The 16,067-nt window shown below is 43.8% G+C and overlaps 1 protein-coding gene across 1 annotated transcript in view; it reads left to right on the top strand.

Annotated features, from left to right (window-relative positions):
- Positions 1–16,067, top strand: part of LOC311058450 (disintegrin and metalloproteinase domain-containing protein 12-like) — a 111,871-nt gene that overhangs the window by 13,909 nt on the left and 81,895 nt on the right. The window contains exons 2-3 of the mRNA XM_084075906.1: positions 3,844–3,962; positions 9,835–9,908. Coding sequence (XP_083932032.1) covers positions 3,844–3,962; positions 9,835–9,908 — 193 coding nt within the window. The remainder of the gene's footprint in view (positions 1–3,843; positions 3,963–9,834; positions 9,909–16,067) is intronic.

Genomic DNA, 16,067 nt, shown 5'->3' with positions numbered 1-16,067 from the left:
CACACACACACACACACACACACACACACACACACACACACACACACACACACACACACACACACACACACACACACACACACACACTAGCACAATCAGTCTCCTCTTTGCGTTTAATTAACACAAGCTCACTCACTGTCTGAGAGAGTCTAAATAAATTGCGAGTGAGACAGTGGAGGTGTTGAAAGTATTTAATTAACAAGACGTCTGCCTGACAATCCTTTTATGGAGCCTTTTTAATGATTCTTTTGCTAGCTGTACTCTGTGGCCTTCATCACGCTGCGTCTTCCATCCAAAGTGGTTTTCATGCACCACAAAAATCAGCAAACTACCGTCGGCACGTGCTGAAATGCCCCATAAAAAGCCAGGAGGTCCCGTTTCATGCCTGTTACCCACAGTGGTTAAACGGGGATCTGGGCCTCGCTGAGAGACCACAGAACACGCGGCATCTGACTGACTGTTTGAAGTTGAGGGAAAGGCGTTCGGGGTCATTGTCCTTCAGTCTCATTTTCAAAGACAATGGCATTGGACCTTTAAGCCTGATTTCTACCTCGTTGTACGACGGTATCATGTGCCAAAAATAGCCAATCTACAAGTTCACAACATGTCTCATCGACACGTTGTGAACTTGTAGATATGTTATTTTCGATGCATGACACCATTGTACAACGGTAGGCTAATGTAAGCATCAGCCTACAAAGCAGGGCATTTGAAAATGAAGAATTTTCCAGCTGGGAGGAAGAAAACCTCACACACACTGAAAAAAAGTTGTGTGTGTTATGTGTAAAAAATAATGCCCCAAAAAATCTCCAATCAATTTGGTTCACAGACAAATGGACCGAATTTGGAAAAGATTGTCATTTAATGGCACAGTGTAATGTCACGGATGGTAGAATTACATCACTTGATGTAATACAGGAATCCAACGCATCACACCTCTTCATCTTCCTACATCTGTGTTCCTGAGATCATTTTGATTGTGGCCTTGACCTTTGACCTCTTAGACCCAAAAGTCACTAATTTCTTCAGGAGAGCCTGCTGACCATTTCCACCAGGTTTCACGGTTCAGGTCAAACAAACAGGCCTACACCTTAACTCATGTTATGTGGTTGTTGTAATCCCTCTATGCTGTAGAACCGCCAGGTTCCCATACAGCAGTGATTTTCAAATTCAAGGACCCCTACTAGTCTGATATGCATTAGGCCACAGACACCCCCATTTGATAGTATTTGTTTGTCTCCGGGACACCAATCTACACTGTAAAAAAGAGTTTACAGATCCACAAGCGTCCATTTTGACCCCTGGTGGTCCTCGGACTCAGAGACGTGCAGAGAGATTTGGAGAGGCAGGGGCTGGAATTTCAAAAGGGCACATGCACGGACACATGCACGCGCGCGCATGTGTCCCCCCTACGCGCGCGTGAAATTTTGCGGATATTCGTCGGATTCGGGTACTTTTTTACCCGTTTTTTGTTACTTTATTTCGGTTTTAGGGTTAGGTTAGGGTTATAGATATATAATAAAAAAAATAAAAAACAACTTTTTTTTATTGGTGGCTTTGGATAAAACATTGGTGGCTATAGCCACCGAAGCCCCCGCCTAACGACGCCACTTATTCTTCTGTATAATGAGTACTTTTACTTAAGTAAAGAAATTGAGTACTTTTCCCACCACTGCTGCTGACACAGAGAGAGAGAGGGAGAGAGAGAGGGAGAGAGAGAGATATATATATAGGCTCCTGCTTGACAAGTAATTTCAAATTAACAGCTATATATATATTTTTTTTGTCCATACATACCTAATCTGTCTCAAACAATTGGTCCGTGTTCTGCGTGCATTCACTTCAGTTGTGCCCTCAGTTAGGTTTCGATTGTGTATAATATACTTTGTTTGCCGGGCGGTATCGCGCACCCAAAAAATAGCCGATCTACAAGCTCACAATGCCTGGCGTTGCGACGCGTTGTGAGCTTGTAAATCAACTATAATTCTGCGCGAGCACTGCACGGCACGGGCCTCAATTAAGTAAGCTTTACTGCAGGTGCGAGGCCAACGGGCGCTCAGGGGTTTCTACAGTTTACAGTCAGAGGAGAGTCAGGAGTCAAGGGCACTTTTTACCGACAGACAAAAGGGCAGGGGCTCAAGCCCCCTTTGATGTCTATGTGTGCACGTGCATGCTCGGACTCGAGGTTGAGAACCAGTGCCATACAGCATTGGTTCTCAAAGTGGGTTCCGGGGACCCCCAGGGGTACTTGAGGGGGTTCCAGGGGGTCCCCAGCCAAATTAATAGTTAGGAACCAAATTGATCCTTATGTGTCTGTAACTCTAAGAGTGTACAAATGGAACCAAATGGACCCTAACGGGTCCATTTGGTTCCATTTGTACACTCTCAGAGTTAAATGAGCATTGATTTTACAATATGAATTGGGGCCCCAGAGATAGAAATGCCATAAAATAGGGGTCCGTAGCCTTATGCATGCCAAACTGGGGGTCCTTGAATTAAAATGGTTGAGAATTGACTGCTAGAGCTGTAAAAATCATCTCTTATGGGGGGGTCCGTGGCATATCTTTTCAAATGGGGGTCCGCGGGATAATAAGTGTCAATTTGGGGGTCCTTGACATAAAAAAGTTTGAGAACCACTGCCATACAGTACGCGCCGGGAGCACAACAGCTTTGTCACTTCTAACAGTGTGCCCGTATTTCTCCACTTCCTACTCCACTCCTCCACTGTCCATTCACCAACAGCTTCACAGCTCCGGGAGCTTTGTCCTGGGCTATACAAGACCCCCCTCCCCTCTACCACCACCCCAGGGCCTCCCTCCATCTTATCATCAAGGCAAGGCGCACAGCCTCATGGGAGTGAGCCGGGGCCAGCCATAGTGGTCTGTGGGAGAAGGCAGGGAGGACAGAGGGAGAGAGACGCTGGGGGGAGGAGAGGGGAGTTTGATTATTATTCCCACGCTCCGCTTGAAGCTGCTGATATGGCGTATCGTGTGCTATCTTTTCACAGATATTGGCAAGCTATATATATACAGTATACAGTATATATTATGTCCTATATAGCATGTGGTTTCAAACAGATGGCCTTTTCAACTTCTGGGAATTAGCATAATTGGATTCTGTCAGGCTAAATTCACTTTTACTCTGAGCGAGTAATCACTGTATGCAGTTGTTCGGGGGAAGTTTAGGAGAAAGTCAAAAGGGGTGGATCTGAGGAAAGTCACGGAGGCGTGGGGGAAAACATCACTTTTTTTTTTTTCTGACAGAATCTCTGAAAAAAAAAGAAAGGGGGCGGGGTGCAATTTCCTTGGCAGTGGGCCTTTTCTAGAGATATTGTAAAAGCTGAGTTCCTCATATTCCTCCTCGTGTGAGAGTATCTATTATTGATGTTCCTTCCTGTGTCTCTGGCCATATTACAGAAGTCCTTTGGGGGAGACTGTTGCTCCTCACCAGAGCACTGTGGGCCTTCGCTCCGTTGCAGCGGGATAGTGCAGTGAATTACTTCCGTGGCTGGCAAGCCTTTGTAGTGGGCCTTTATTGCCTGAATCATTACTGCTGTGTTTTTTGAATTATTGAGACATGTGCAGAGCACTATTGACTCATATTTCTGACCCCCTGTGTTTGCCTGCCTGGCTGCCTGTCAGACAAAGAAAAAACAAGCTGTTTTTTGCTCAATTGTGGGCTGTGTTAATAAAAATCCCTTGTTCACGTTTCACAAAATCACAGCGGTATATTTTTTTACGGCATTGTCTGTCAGAATCCCTACTACCCTACTTACCCTCGAACCCATCATCGGTAATCATTCACCGTGTCTTGTCGTTCTGGTTCTATTGATCTGTTTCACAGGGAGTGGTCTGGACTCGGCTGGATGGAGAACCGTAACAAAACCGGAACGTAATGGGACTATGGTACCGCTACTGCTGGAGGGCAAGGAGCGCAGACCTATCAGCCAGCTTGGAGCCGGGGTAAATATGTTGCACAAGGCCACTTAGCAATGCTGGTTTAATGCAAATGTTGCTAATATACTTCAGAAAGATCAGCAAGGCGGATACGCTTGCCTGTCTGCTCGCCTTTACGGTATCCCGCCTTCGTTTACCTCCCTTGTTGCCTTCTTCCTTGCTTGCTTGATTCTCCTCTGCAGTAATTCCCATCCTTTGCTCTATTTCTTCTGTGCTCGCTCCCCCGTCGCAGTTTCTCTACTTTCTAGCTGGCTCTCATTTGTTTTGATTAGGCCCTCTTTGTTTGGTTAGTATGAGCAAGCCCCCCAAGGTGTGCAACATCCTGTGAAATTATTGCTCAAACTTGCTAGCCCTTAAACAGCACTGCAAGTCAGCAGCGCATGAAACAAGCATGCTGATTTGAATTTAGATGTGGGAGCAGCCTTCTCTCACACTAATGAACCACTGACTCTGTCATGTCTTTCCATGGGGATGTGTGCTTTTACCAAGCCTGCTAGTAATTTAAGGTATGGTACATTGTGTGCAGAGTATGCTTGTAAAGTCTGTCGGAAAGACAAATTAGTTGCACAGACAAATTATTACCAAAGGGAAGGTACTCTACACCTGCAAATACCACAGGACAAGGCATATACTCAATTTATCACCGCACCTGTGTGAATTGAATGTATTGCCTACATTTAATATGATTCTGTATATAACTAAATGGATTAATATGAAATATTTTTTACAATATCCATAGGGTTTTTAAGTGCTGAGTGAATAATTTTACCTACTTTTACATAGTATGCTTTTTTTGGACTCATACCCACGGTCTAAAGACAGCCTCAGGCGGGGGAACCCAACTCATCTGGCTCACTATAGCTGACAAAGAAAATGTTTGAAATTCACCCTCCCACAACGTAGCTTAAGGAAACTGTTCCAGACAAGGGAAATGCGTAGGTGTTGAGCACTCCTTAAATATTTAACCACATGAACCCTATCATCCCTATTCTGGGGGAACATTGTGAGACGCGCTGTGAGCTTGAAGATCAGCTATTTTCGGCATTTGACATAGGTGGAAAAAATTGCGGACCAAGTACAGAGTCTTTCCTGGTCAACTAAGTATTAGTTTTGAAGTATAGAGGGCTTAAGTGGTTAAACCGGCCCTAGGTTTCCTTCATGTATGTATCCATTGCACTGCTCCTGTGTGGATTCTTTATTTTCCTTGCACAGGGAAATATAGCTTGAATGGGACTTGGTCTCAATTCAAAATGAGAATACTGTATGTCATGATCATTTGTTACATTGATAAGTAGTAAAAAAATCTAATCAAAACAAAGTAATTTACATACATGTACAGTATTAATTCACACAATGTTCAACAAATTCTGACAGTTTGACAGTACTATCTACTGCTGATATATACTGTACTAGTGCTTTTTTGTTCCTGGGACACTGTGTTTTTACAGTCAGACTATCTGTGCAGCGTCGCTTCCAAATTAAAGTCCTTGTCGGGGCAGCTAGTAGTGATTGTCTTATCAGAGAGTGCACTAAGACTTATCCCTCCACATTTAGAAGATTTATTGGGCTGGTTCTTGCGCCAATAAAAGGTCGTCAAGCAGTCGTATAGTATTGCTGAGTCATTACTTACAGACTGTACTGAACGGATGACCTCACATGAACTGTCGACACGCCAGTGGTGGAAGAAGTACTCCGATTGTTTTACTTAAGTTAAAAGTAGAAATACCACAATGTAGAAATACTCTTTATAAGATACTAGAGGTCCGGGCGGCCTACGGCCGCCCGAAACCCCTAGCCGCGCACGGGGCGCGTGTATATATGGGATGAACATTTGGGAAAAAAAAAAAAAAAAAAAAGAAGTTGTAATGTAAAAGTAAAAAAATTGAGTAAAAAATTGGGAAGAAAGAATATATTTTATGTTTCAGGGGGTCCGCGGACCCCCTGGTGGTCCGCGCCAAAGTCGTCTGATGAAAATCTCCAAAGGAAAAAAAAAAAAAAAAAAAAAAAAAAAATCATGCAGGTTCTTGCTTGTTTCTGGCGTGGCATCCCAACCTGGCATCCCAATGCCGGCGATGTGTACTTCCGGGTTGCATAATGATGACATCACTGTCGAATCCTTTGCTGTCATGAACCTAGCCTGGTGTGTTGACCAGTAATGATGACATCACTGGCTAATCCTTTGGTGTCATGAACCTAGCCTGGTGTGTGAAGCAGAGCAGAGCAACGTGCTCTTGTTGTTTTGGGGATTTTCAATGGCGGCCCGTCGTGTTGTGTTGGCCTCGGTGGTACGCACGGTAAGCGGTAGGAAGCTGCTTCCACTTCCGTTGTGTCCGACATTTGGTGAGTAGAAGTAATTATGTTGCGAGGTGGGAAGGGTGTAGTGAGGCATGCCAGGTGCCCTACGCGAAACGTAAATTCAGGCCGCCCGCCGTGGCGACAGTGTTGGCGACATGTGGTGTGACGGTGTTGTGTTTAGTCGATAACAGAGCTGTGGGGTGTGGACACCGAGGGCACGGAAGTTGCTCGCCATTTATATAGTTAGATTCTTAAAAGTACCAAACATAATAGCACTTATTATGCAGAAGGGACATTTTCGCAATCATTTGGATTGCAATTAGTAATGCATTCATGTGTTCATCTCTTTAATGTTGCAGCTTCAAAAGGTGGGGCGGATTTTAATTACTTTATTTGCTGCCGGGGTACTGTAGCTTAAACTATAATTCATAACTGATCAATTCATGTATGTTTTGTGTTAATAATCAAAAAAGTTCTGTAACTAGTAACCAAAGCCATGGAGTATAGCTAATTGCACTTGTGAGATTCTGGGATAAAGTATTAAAAAAGTAAAAAGTGTGCTCGGGTGGTGTGGGGGTAGATAAGGTGGGGAGGGCAATCTTGTCACTGTACTAGCGGCTCCTACGGCTGGGGCGGCACCAAGCTGCTGGCTGGGCAGCACTTTGGTGTTTGAACCTGGCCTAACCCTAACCCAACAAGGGTTTGAAATTCATCAGCCCAAGCCCTAACCGAGACCTGCTGGCACCAAATCAATTAAATCTCTCTCTCTGATGTGCACTTTCTCTGATGCACACAGCTGCACAAGGCTCAATGCTCGTGCTCTCTGATACAAGCAAACACAGATAGAACACACATGTTACATATTCTCCTAAGAGGTTTATCTCTTTGTAGTCTTATTAAACATAATAACTACAACTATACTACTGAACAGGAGGTGTAGGATGGAGATGCTATGTCCTCCTGGTGGGGGCTCCTCACTGGCACAAGAGCCAATAAGAAACCGAGTGTGAGGAGGATTCATTGGCATAATAATGACTGAATTGGGAGAAACATAATTTTCAAAACAAAAACGAAATTGAGATTACCTCAGAATTAGTAAATGAACGTGGCCACTTTGCACCACTGCCACACTCACACATGGAGGCACAGTACAGACCGGAGGCCACCTGACACATTCTGTAAATGACAGTGACCCGAACAGACCTCCAGCTAGACTCCAACCACTCCGTTCCACTTGTTTGTGTGACAGGGGTTGTCTTGGATGTCTTCTCTGCATACCTCTCCCTCTGTTGGCTTGTCTTTCTGTCTGCCTTCCTCTTCGTCTTTTGGTCTGCCTGCCCACCAGGATATGACTCACACAGCATCTGCATCCTGCATCTTTCTGAGGATGTTTTTTGTTATGTTTTTGTCCCCCTCGTAAGAGACTTCTGGTGACACTATAAGCCTCTGGCACATGGTCCGTTCCAGAAGGGGGATTCTTACCTCGATTCCCAAACACAGGGTTTTCCCCTCGCGGTGCCTTGGCCTGCAGGCAATTTGGAACTGTTTGTTGCAGAAGGTGTAAACATTTTAGCCCCCACACACATACACCCTCACTTGGAAGATGAGGTGTTTGTTTATATGTGCGTGTTATGTAGGGGTCCAACCGTTAATAAACCTAATTGATTTAATAGATTATTAAAAGAATATCTTAAAATAAAATAACCTAAAATAATGAAAATTGCAGATCTACAAGCTCACAACGCATCGCAATGTGGTGTGCCATAATTTTCTTAATGCATTCATTTGTTGTTGAGATGCATGTTGTTGCAGCCCTGGTGTTTTGTATGCATGTTCACAGCAACACAGTGTGTGCAGAGCGACACACACCGACATACATGTTTTCTGTGATGGAGTCTGTCATGAGCTGTGAGGGAAATCCACCACCGCACAAATTCATTTCCCAGGGGCCTTTGAGGCCATAAATCAGGAGTTGCTGAAAATGCAGAAAATAAGTGTCAGTCAGCACTGAAATATGCACAGTTGTCGTGTCGTTCCCACGTCCAAATATGAAATATAAAACTCGATGTCCCAATGCAGAAATCACTCACAGTGTTATGACATCTGACAAATACTCACGCTCATGTTGTAGGTTAGCTGAACAGAACGCCTTATGATGTAATACGTATACGAAAATGCTTTTTTCTCTGGAAAGTGCGTTGGAAAAAATTAAACCTCTTGGATTGGACAGCATGTGCGGTATCGTCTCTGTCGGGTGGAAACCTTGTATGTCCAAAACTGTTACTTTTCAGGATTCAAATAAAAAAAACAGCAAAAGTAGCAGATCTGCAAGCTCAAAACGCATCGCTTCGCGCAGCATTTTGAGCATGTAGATCTGCTACTTTTGATACTTTTGTGTGACGCTGTATGATCAAGTAGGGCATTGATTCACGAAAAAAACACAAAAAGTTAAAATATGGAGATAAGAGGTTGAATTGTTCAATAGTTGAATTGTGTGCTGAATGGCTTCCACTGAGGAAGAAGTAAATGCAAAAAAAAAGAGACTATCCCCCAAGGTGTTTTTTTTCCTGAGCGCAACGTATGTTTTAATGGTTTACAATGGAAGTGCCGTGTATTTTACACCATGCTGCAAACACGGCAAAGCGACGAGGCACTGAGCGTCCATTCTGCGCTGCTCGTTCACGTCTGCCGTTTTCATCTAAGCGCCAAGAGTTGAAATAGTGTCAACTCTGGGCGGACTTTGAACGTTTTTTTAGGAGAGCGCCTTGCGTTTTCAGGTGGGAAAAAAAAGCTTTGGTGAACACATGGACTACCGAAAGCCACTAAAGGCTTTTGCTGCTCCATATACACCCAACCTGTACTGTATGTTATATATTCACATTTTTTTATGCCCGTGTATGACTAGAGGCAAGGCCAATGGGTCACTAAAACCATTAGGATTCATCTTGCGACAGTATGTGCCTGTTAGATAATGGGATATCTTGGTGCACAGCAAATTACATCGCAGTCCAGCCAGTAGTTTTCGAGATAACTTGTTTAAGAACAAAGTCGGGGACAGATAGACGGACTGCCATTGCTGTCCCTAGAGACATCACTGCAAGTAGGGAATAAAAAGATCTTCAATAAGGAGTGATTTGATTAAACAACTCTTGAGTGGCAGAGCATCCCACAGATGACAGAAAATGGACAGATTTGACTTCCACACATGTTGTGAGGTGCAAAACACATTTCAGCTTGTCACTTCTTCATTAGAGCATAATTATGAGAAAATACAGTAGAGAATTAGCTTGAGTGCTGCTGTTCCAATCATGGATCTGGGAACTGTAGGACCTGAAACCTCTCTTCCTGTTCCACCAGCACCATTGTACTGTACCTTCACACATCCTGTTCTATATACAGTGTGTGATGTGTTTAATGTGTGCGTACGTGTGTGTGATGTGTGTCAGATTAGGGTGAAGCTTCCTATTAAATCTGACCCCTAATGCAAGTTTACGGGCAACCCTCCCGTGTGTCAGGCAGGATGGGGTTGTGACCATGGGGCCGGGCGTCCCCTAACCGCTCTTATCATGTGCTTTTGTTTCAGAGCTATCCCACGTCACTGCACTTGCTTCTCCATGTGGAAGGTGAACAGCTGGCCCTGCTGCTCAGGAAAAACGAGTGAGTCCACTTCCGCTCCATGTTCTCTCTCTCTCTCCCTCTCTCCCTCTCTCTCTCTCTCCCTCTCCCCATATTGAAACGGAGCACTTCTTGTTATGTTGGCAGGAGGAATAACCAATGGGTAAACTAACTGGATGTATTCAAACAGTGGAGCACACTTTTCCAATCTGGTAAACGGGTTTAGTCAGGTTTAGCTCCCATTGTTTTAATTGACAGGATGATCGAATCAAATTAACTGTGTGCCCTCAGCAATGGCAAGGCTTAGTTACTGTTAAAATATGCTCCAGTAATAGTTGTAAAATGTAATAGTACAGTAATAGTAGTAGTAGTAGTAGTATGAGTCTGGGCTATGACATTGTATATTCAAGGCAAGGGAAAAATAATAATAAATGAAAACAATGAGGGCTCACAATGGGCTCAGAAGACATGCTTGTCCTCCCTTCCTCCCACTGTGCTTCCCCTTGTTCTGTCATCCAACCCCGTTTCACACAGTGGAAAAATAACACTAGTGCAGTGTGAAACGATGGGTTATCCTGTGGAGATTCACGTTGATTTATGTGCGCACACACACATGGACACATGCACTTGCAAGCACAAATTGTTCCATGTAGCGTATAAGCCAAAGCACTACTGGAGACACAGCTCTGAGAGTGCCAGGTTACACGTTTTGGGCAATCCACGGTCTCACAAGAATAGCATGGCTGACTCTGGCCTTTCCTCTGCCAACGTTCCACCGAGCCAGGACTGGGAGACAGTGAAGATGCAATTATTTTGTTCTCTCGTTGGCTTTGGGCATACTAAGCTTGACAGTAGCTTGATAGATGTGCTCCACGACCAGACAAACCCCCAAATCGATCCTAACAATTACAGATTATACCTCAGAGCAGAGGTTCTCAGGCTATACTGTAGCTCAATTTTTTTATTGCAGCACCTCAACAGTGGTATAGATGTCTGGCTTCTTGCACAACTTCATGTCTTCGCTATCAGAGCGATATTCCATCATTGTTCTCAAGTTACCTTAATGCTAATTTACAATTAGTCGGACAGCACCAAAAATAGCTGATCTAAAAGCTCACAACATGTGCAGCGGGACGCGTTGTGAGACAATTTTCGCCGAGCGACATGATGCACAACCAAGTATGACTCAGGCTTTATCCTCCACGGTCTCATTATGATTCCACACTGCATGTTCTCTCTCTTAACCAACCACTGTCTTATTCTGAATGTAAAATTCCTATAAAAGTGTGTTTCTTTGGAGTCCCGCTGCACTTTATAGATTGTAAACACCACTCCCGCATCCCATTTCATTTCACACCTACAGTACAGTACTATCCCCAACTCAGGCAACTGCCTGAGATACTACAATATCTAACACTTCACTACAACTTCACAGTCATGCTTCTAACCTTCCTCCTACACAGTAAAATCGGAGCATTGATTTAACTCTGGGAGTGCAAAAAGGGACCTTATGGGTACGCTTTTACAATCTCATAGTTCAATAAACAGTCAGGATTTTGCTGTGTAATAAACTCCAGATGTCAGACTTAAAACAAAAGTAATTAAACCACTCATTCCCAACAAAACCGCTATCCTTACCAACCTTACCAACCATAACCATGCCCTTCTCCCTCTTACCCTTCTCCACGCCCTTACTGACCCCAGCATCAGATGTGAGTCATCTGTCACCAGCCCAGGGCCACGGTAGCAAGCTGCCATTCCCATCCGGCCCTTTCCCCTCTCGTAAGACCAGATGTGTCCTCTTGATATTGCCTCACCGGGTTCAGCCGGCTCAGAACAGGTGGTCCTTGAACCCTGTTTGTGTTTTTTTTTTTATCACTGTGGTGGGCGGATGGTCTGTAACCATGCTGTGTGTGTGTGTGGGAGAGAGAGAGAGAGAGAGAGAGAGAGAGAGAGAGCAACAAGGAAGTAGAGACTCATAACCTCACAGATATAAAACTAAGAGATGCAGACTTCAAGTTATGGTAGACCTTGGTCGGACACATGTCTAAATTAACTGCGTTCACTCTCGCTCTCGGACCTCACTATTTCCATCTCTTTGAAATGTGTTTAATAAATCTCGGGGTGTTAAAGTCCAATATGACTTATTTATAGAATAATTTAATTTGACCTTTTAAAAGGTGTAGAATTAAAGGGGGAAAGGTAGAACGGTATGGGGAGTTAGTGCGCAATTTACAGACTGTGTGCACTCTGCATGAGTCATTCTCTCATTGGCTCCAAGTGTGTTGGCGTGAGCAAGTAAGGAGAACCAAAGACCTTAAGAGTTCACTAAGTGGCTCCTCTTTGTGTTGAGTTATGGCAGGTTTACTGTAAGTGGTCATCCTCTTTACTTATTTATTTGTTTATTTCCATTTGAATCTGCTGAGCTCATTCCTCATTTGGCACCACTCCAAAGAGCAGCTGGTCCAGAGCCAATAAATGATCTAGATCCTGCCCAATATCAACAGACTACCAGAACCAATTAATAAACGGTTTGTTAGCAGCCCCCTGGCTTGGGCCCAAATTGTTCTACATGCAGCGCAAGTACAGAGCAACTCTAAAAGCAGCACAGGTGTGTGTGTGTGTGTGTGTGTGTGTGTGTGTCTGTGTGTGTGTGTGCGTGCAAACTTTGTGTGGATTATGCTGCAACGCTCCCTTAACTAATTTTGGTTTCTCCTAAGCTTGCAATTTGTGTGACTCGCAATAAGGTGTTATTACATGTATTGCAGCGTAGCCCTTCAGTCAGTGAAAAGCAAGAGCCCAGCAAGGCTCCTCTATGGAAATATGTCTGCCAAAAAACAGGGCTAGTTTGGAGTTGGACCTCTGTCATCCTGCCTGTTCCTTTTCATCCTGGCGCACAGTCAGCTCTGTACCTGCACAGTAGACTGGAACACGGCTTGAAATGTCTGGGCCTCTTTCCTGGAGCCCGAAAAGTCTCGTTTATTCCCAAATCTGTGTTTAACATTTTGCCGTGTGCAAACGCGTGCCAGCAGTGCTGTTTTTATTTACGCTGCTGTCGGAATCAAGTCAATTACTTCTGTTTAACTCTCTCTCAGAACCTACTGTGCCATTGTTTAAAAGTGTTTGTTTGTACCTGTTTCAAAAATAAACAAGAACCACACAAGTCTGCTCAGATGTTGATAAGACTGGAGAGGTTTATGCCTGAAATCTTTGCGCAAGGCTTTACACGTGTGCCTTTTTTAATTTGGTTTGGCCTTCATTTATGCAGCACTAAGGGAACTGATACTTTTCCAATCCTTGAAAAGCTCACGTGGTCACCTTCTGTACCTTACTATTTCTTGATGTGATTGTGAGCATTGAATCCACATGATGGGACTCAACAGTACTAGAATGCAGATTCTTGCAACCGTGTGCTACATTTATTTCCCCTTTCATTTCATGAGTACATATTACCTCCATTTTCCAAATGTCACTCTGCAGCAGTGCAAAATAGGTGAACATGTAACACAGGGTTTTAAAAATGGAAAATGTTCCCCTGATGGCCTTATAGAAAACGTTTATTTTTTACTAGAGCAAAACGGGTGGCAATGAAATGGGTGGCAATGTGATATACAATATTTATTGCTTGACAAGTATTGTGTAAACAGCTGGACAGACGTGTAGACTTGCGACAGCAGTGGCTGCTTTGATGTATAGCAGTGATCTGTGGTGCACTATAGCCTCAGATGATTAATGACAGACATATGGGACATTTCCACATTAGCCTTGATTAAAGACTTCAATAGCACTGTCCAAAGGGGGGTGTGTGTGTGTGTGTGTGTGTGTGTGTGTGTGTGTGTGTGTGTGTGTGTGTGTGTGTGTGTGTGTGTGTGTGTGTGTGTGTGTGTGTGTGTGTGTGTGTGTGTGTGTGTGTGTGTGTGTGTGTGTGTGTGTGTGTGTGTGTGTGTGTGTGTGTGTGTGTGCGCGTGTGCTGCTTGTAAGAATTTTTGTTTCAGTCAAATAAAATGTAATCTGATTGCTAATCTTTCGTAATGGATTTTACACATCTCTATACTGTACATTCTGTTCAGCATGAGGTTTACAACACAATGTGTCTACTGAGTGCAGTTGATTTGAAACAGAATCCATTCTAAAAGCTAAAATAATAAAGCAAGAGTCTAGAATGACCTACCCTCAGCACTTTGAATGAGGCCATAACTGTAAATAAGAATGTATTCTTTGTTCCACATTGTTAAAAAATCGTATCATGTGGCTCTCGGGATCCACGTGGGAACAGCGTGGCTCTAATTTGGATCTTGGTCGTCTATGACATTGGTTCTCAAAGTGCGGTCCGGGACAAATGGACAGTGTACAAATGGAACCAAATGGACCCTAACGGGACCATTTGGTTCCATTTGTACACTCTCAGAGTTAAATTAACATAGATGTTACAATATAAATTGGGGTCCAAGTGATAGAAATGCCATTAAATGGGGGTCCGCAGCCCTAATGCATATCAAACTGGGGGTCCTTGAAATTAAAATGGTTGAGAATCACTGCTAGAGCCGTAAAGAAAATCTTCTCTTATGGGGGTCCCTGGCATATCTTTTCAAATGGGGGTCCGCGGGCCAATTTGGGGATCCTTGACATGAAAAAGTTTGAGAACCACTGGTCTATGACATACTGTATGACTCCAAATTTGGGCAAGGTTTCAGCTGGACCAAAGAACCTTTGACTTCCTTTATCTTACAATAAATGCACAAAATCTAATATGGACATAAAACGGACACAGGCAGACAGACAGACAGACACAGAGATCTCCATATGGAATAAACGGGACACAGACAGACAGACGGGGACAACAGGTACTGTACTTTGACAATGGCTACAATGGGTACAATAGGTTTGCATAAACGGGTGGAGCATGCATTCCAAACTGGCATCTTTCCTGACTCGCATCATTCCCGAGCGGGCCTGTGCCCACCGGGCATCAGTCTAGTTTACAGTAATGGCAGTTGTGAACAGTATGCCAATAAGAAATCCATATGACAACTCGATATGGCCAAGTAATGGAATGTAAATAAAAATATGCACAATGCATTAATGTTCTTCTAGACAACCCAAGCCTGTCAATACGATTTAGTCTTCAAGATCGACCGATTTACCAGGCCATATATAGGCCTGTCACAATTATTACATAATCGTCTAATCGCAATTATTTTATATAATCGCAATTATTTTTTGCATAATCGTCATAATCGTCATAATCAATTCCATGTTAAAACATGTCATATTTTTTTTTTAAAATAAAAAATGTGGAAATAGCAGATGCGACGCGTTTTGAGCTTATAGATCGGCTATTTCCACTATTAATGTTTAATTTTAAGTATAAAATAATTAAATATGTGTTATTTGTCATATCTGCCTTGTGCAACTTTTGGTTGCAAAAGCTAAAAGCCAAACAGAAATGTCATTTTTATTCATAATGTTCCATTCATTTTCAACACAATTAAATCGTTAATCGCAATTATTTGAGTGATAATTAATCGTCAACTTAAATTTGTAATCGTGACAGCCCTAGCCATATACGTACAGTAGCCAAACAATATCAAACTGCACCTGTGCGGGGGCACGGTGGCGCAGTCTGTAGCGCTGTCGCCTCACAGCTAGAAGGTCCTGGGTTCGATTCCCGCCGGGGACGCTGTGGGCGCTGGGGGCGTGTCTTCTCCTCCGCGTCATCAGCGCCCATACCCTAAGTGGGGTTGGCGAAAGGGCCTACACTGTGTGGAGTTTGCATGTTCTCCCCGTGTCTCATAGGGTAGTTAATACCCTCACAAAAACATGTAGTAATCCTGGTCACTATACTGCCTCCCCCTGGTCAGCCGGGGCGCCTGATGGAGGGGAAGGGAACTGGTTGGAATAACGTGTTCCTTCCACGCGCTATGTCCAACCAGGGAAATTCCCCCCTGTCAGGTGACAAGAAGGTCAGTTGGCTCTCATGCATTGAAGGAGGCATGAGCTCGGCCCTGGCCTCCCTAGGCTGGTGGGGGGAGTGTAGTGCCCAGGATCACTTAGCAAATTGGCACCGGGTGAAAAAAGGGTTACAAAATCGAGGGATAAAAAAACTGCACCTGTGCACAACGTAGCAGAGCACTGAGTGTAACAACATAAACCATGTCACATACATTGTAGACAGGCAGCACTGCAGCATCAGCAATCTAA

The sequence above is a fragment of the Gymnoscopelus microlampas genome (genome assembly GCF_963454915.1).
Source record: "Gymnoscopelus microlampas genome assembly, chromosome: 13".
Lineage (NCBI taxonomy): Eukaryota > Metazoa > Chordata > Actinopteri > Myctophiformes > Myctophidae > Gymnoscopelus > Gymnoscopelus microlampas.
The sequence above is the reverse complement of the archived record's forward strand: the minus strand, read 5'-3'. Positions and strand labels throughout refer to the sequence as shown.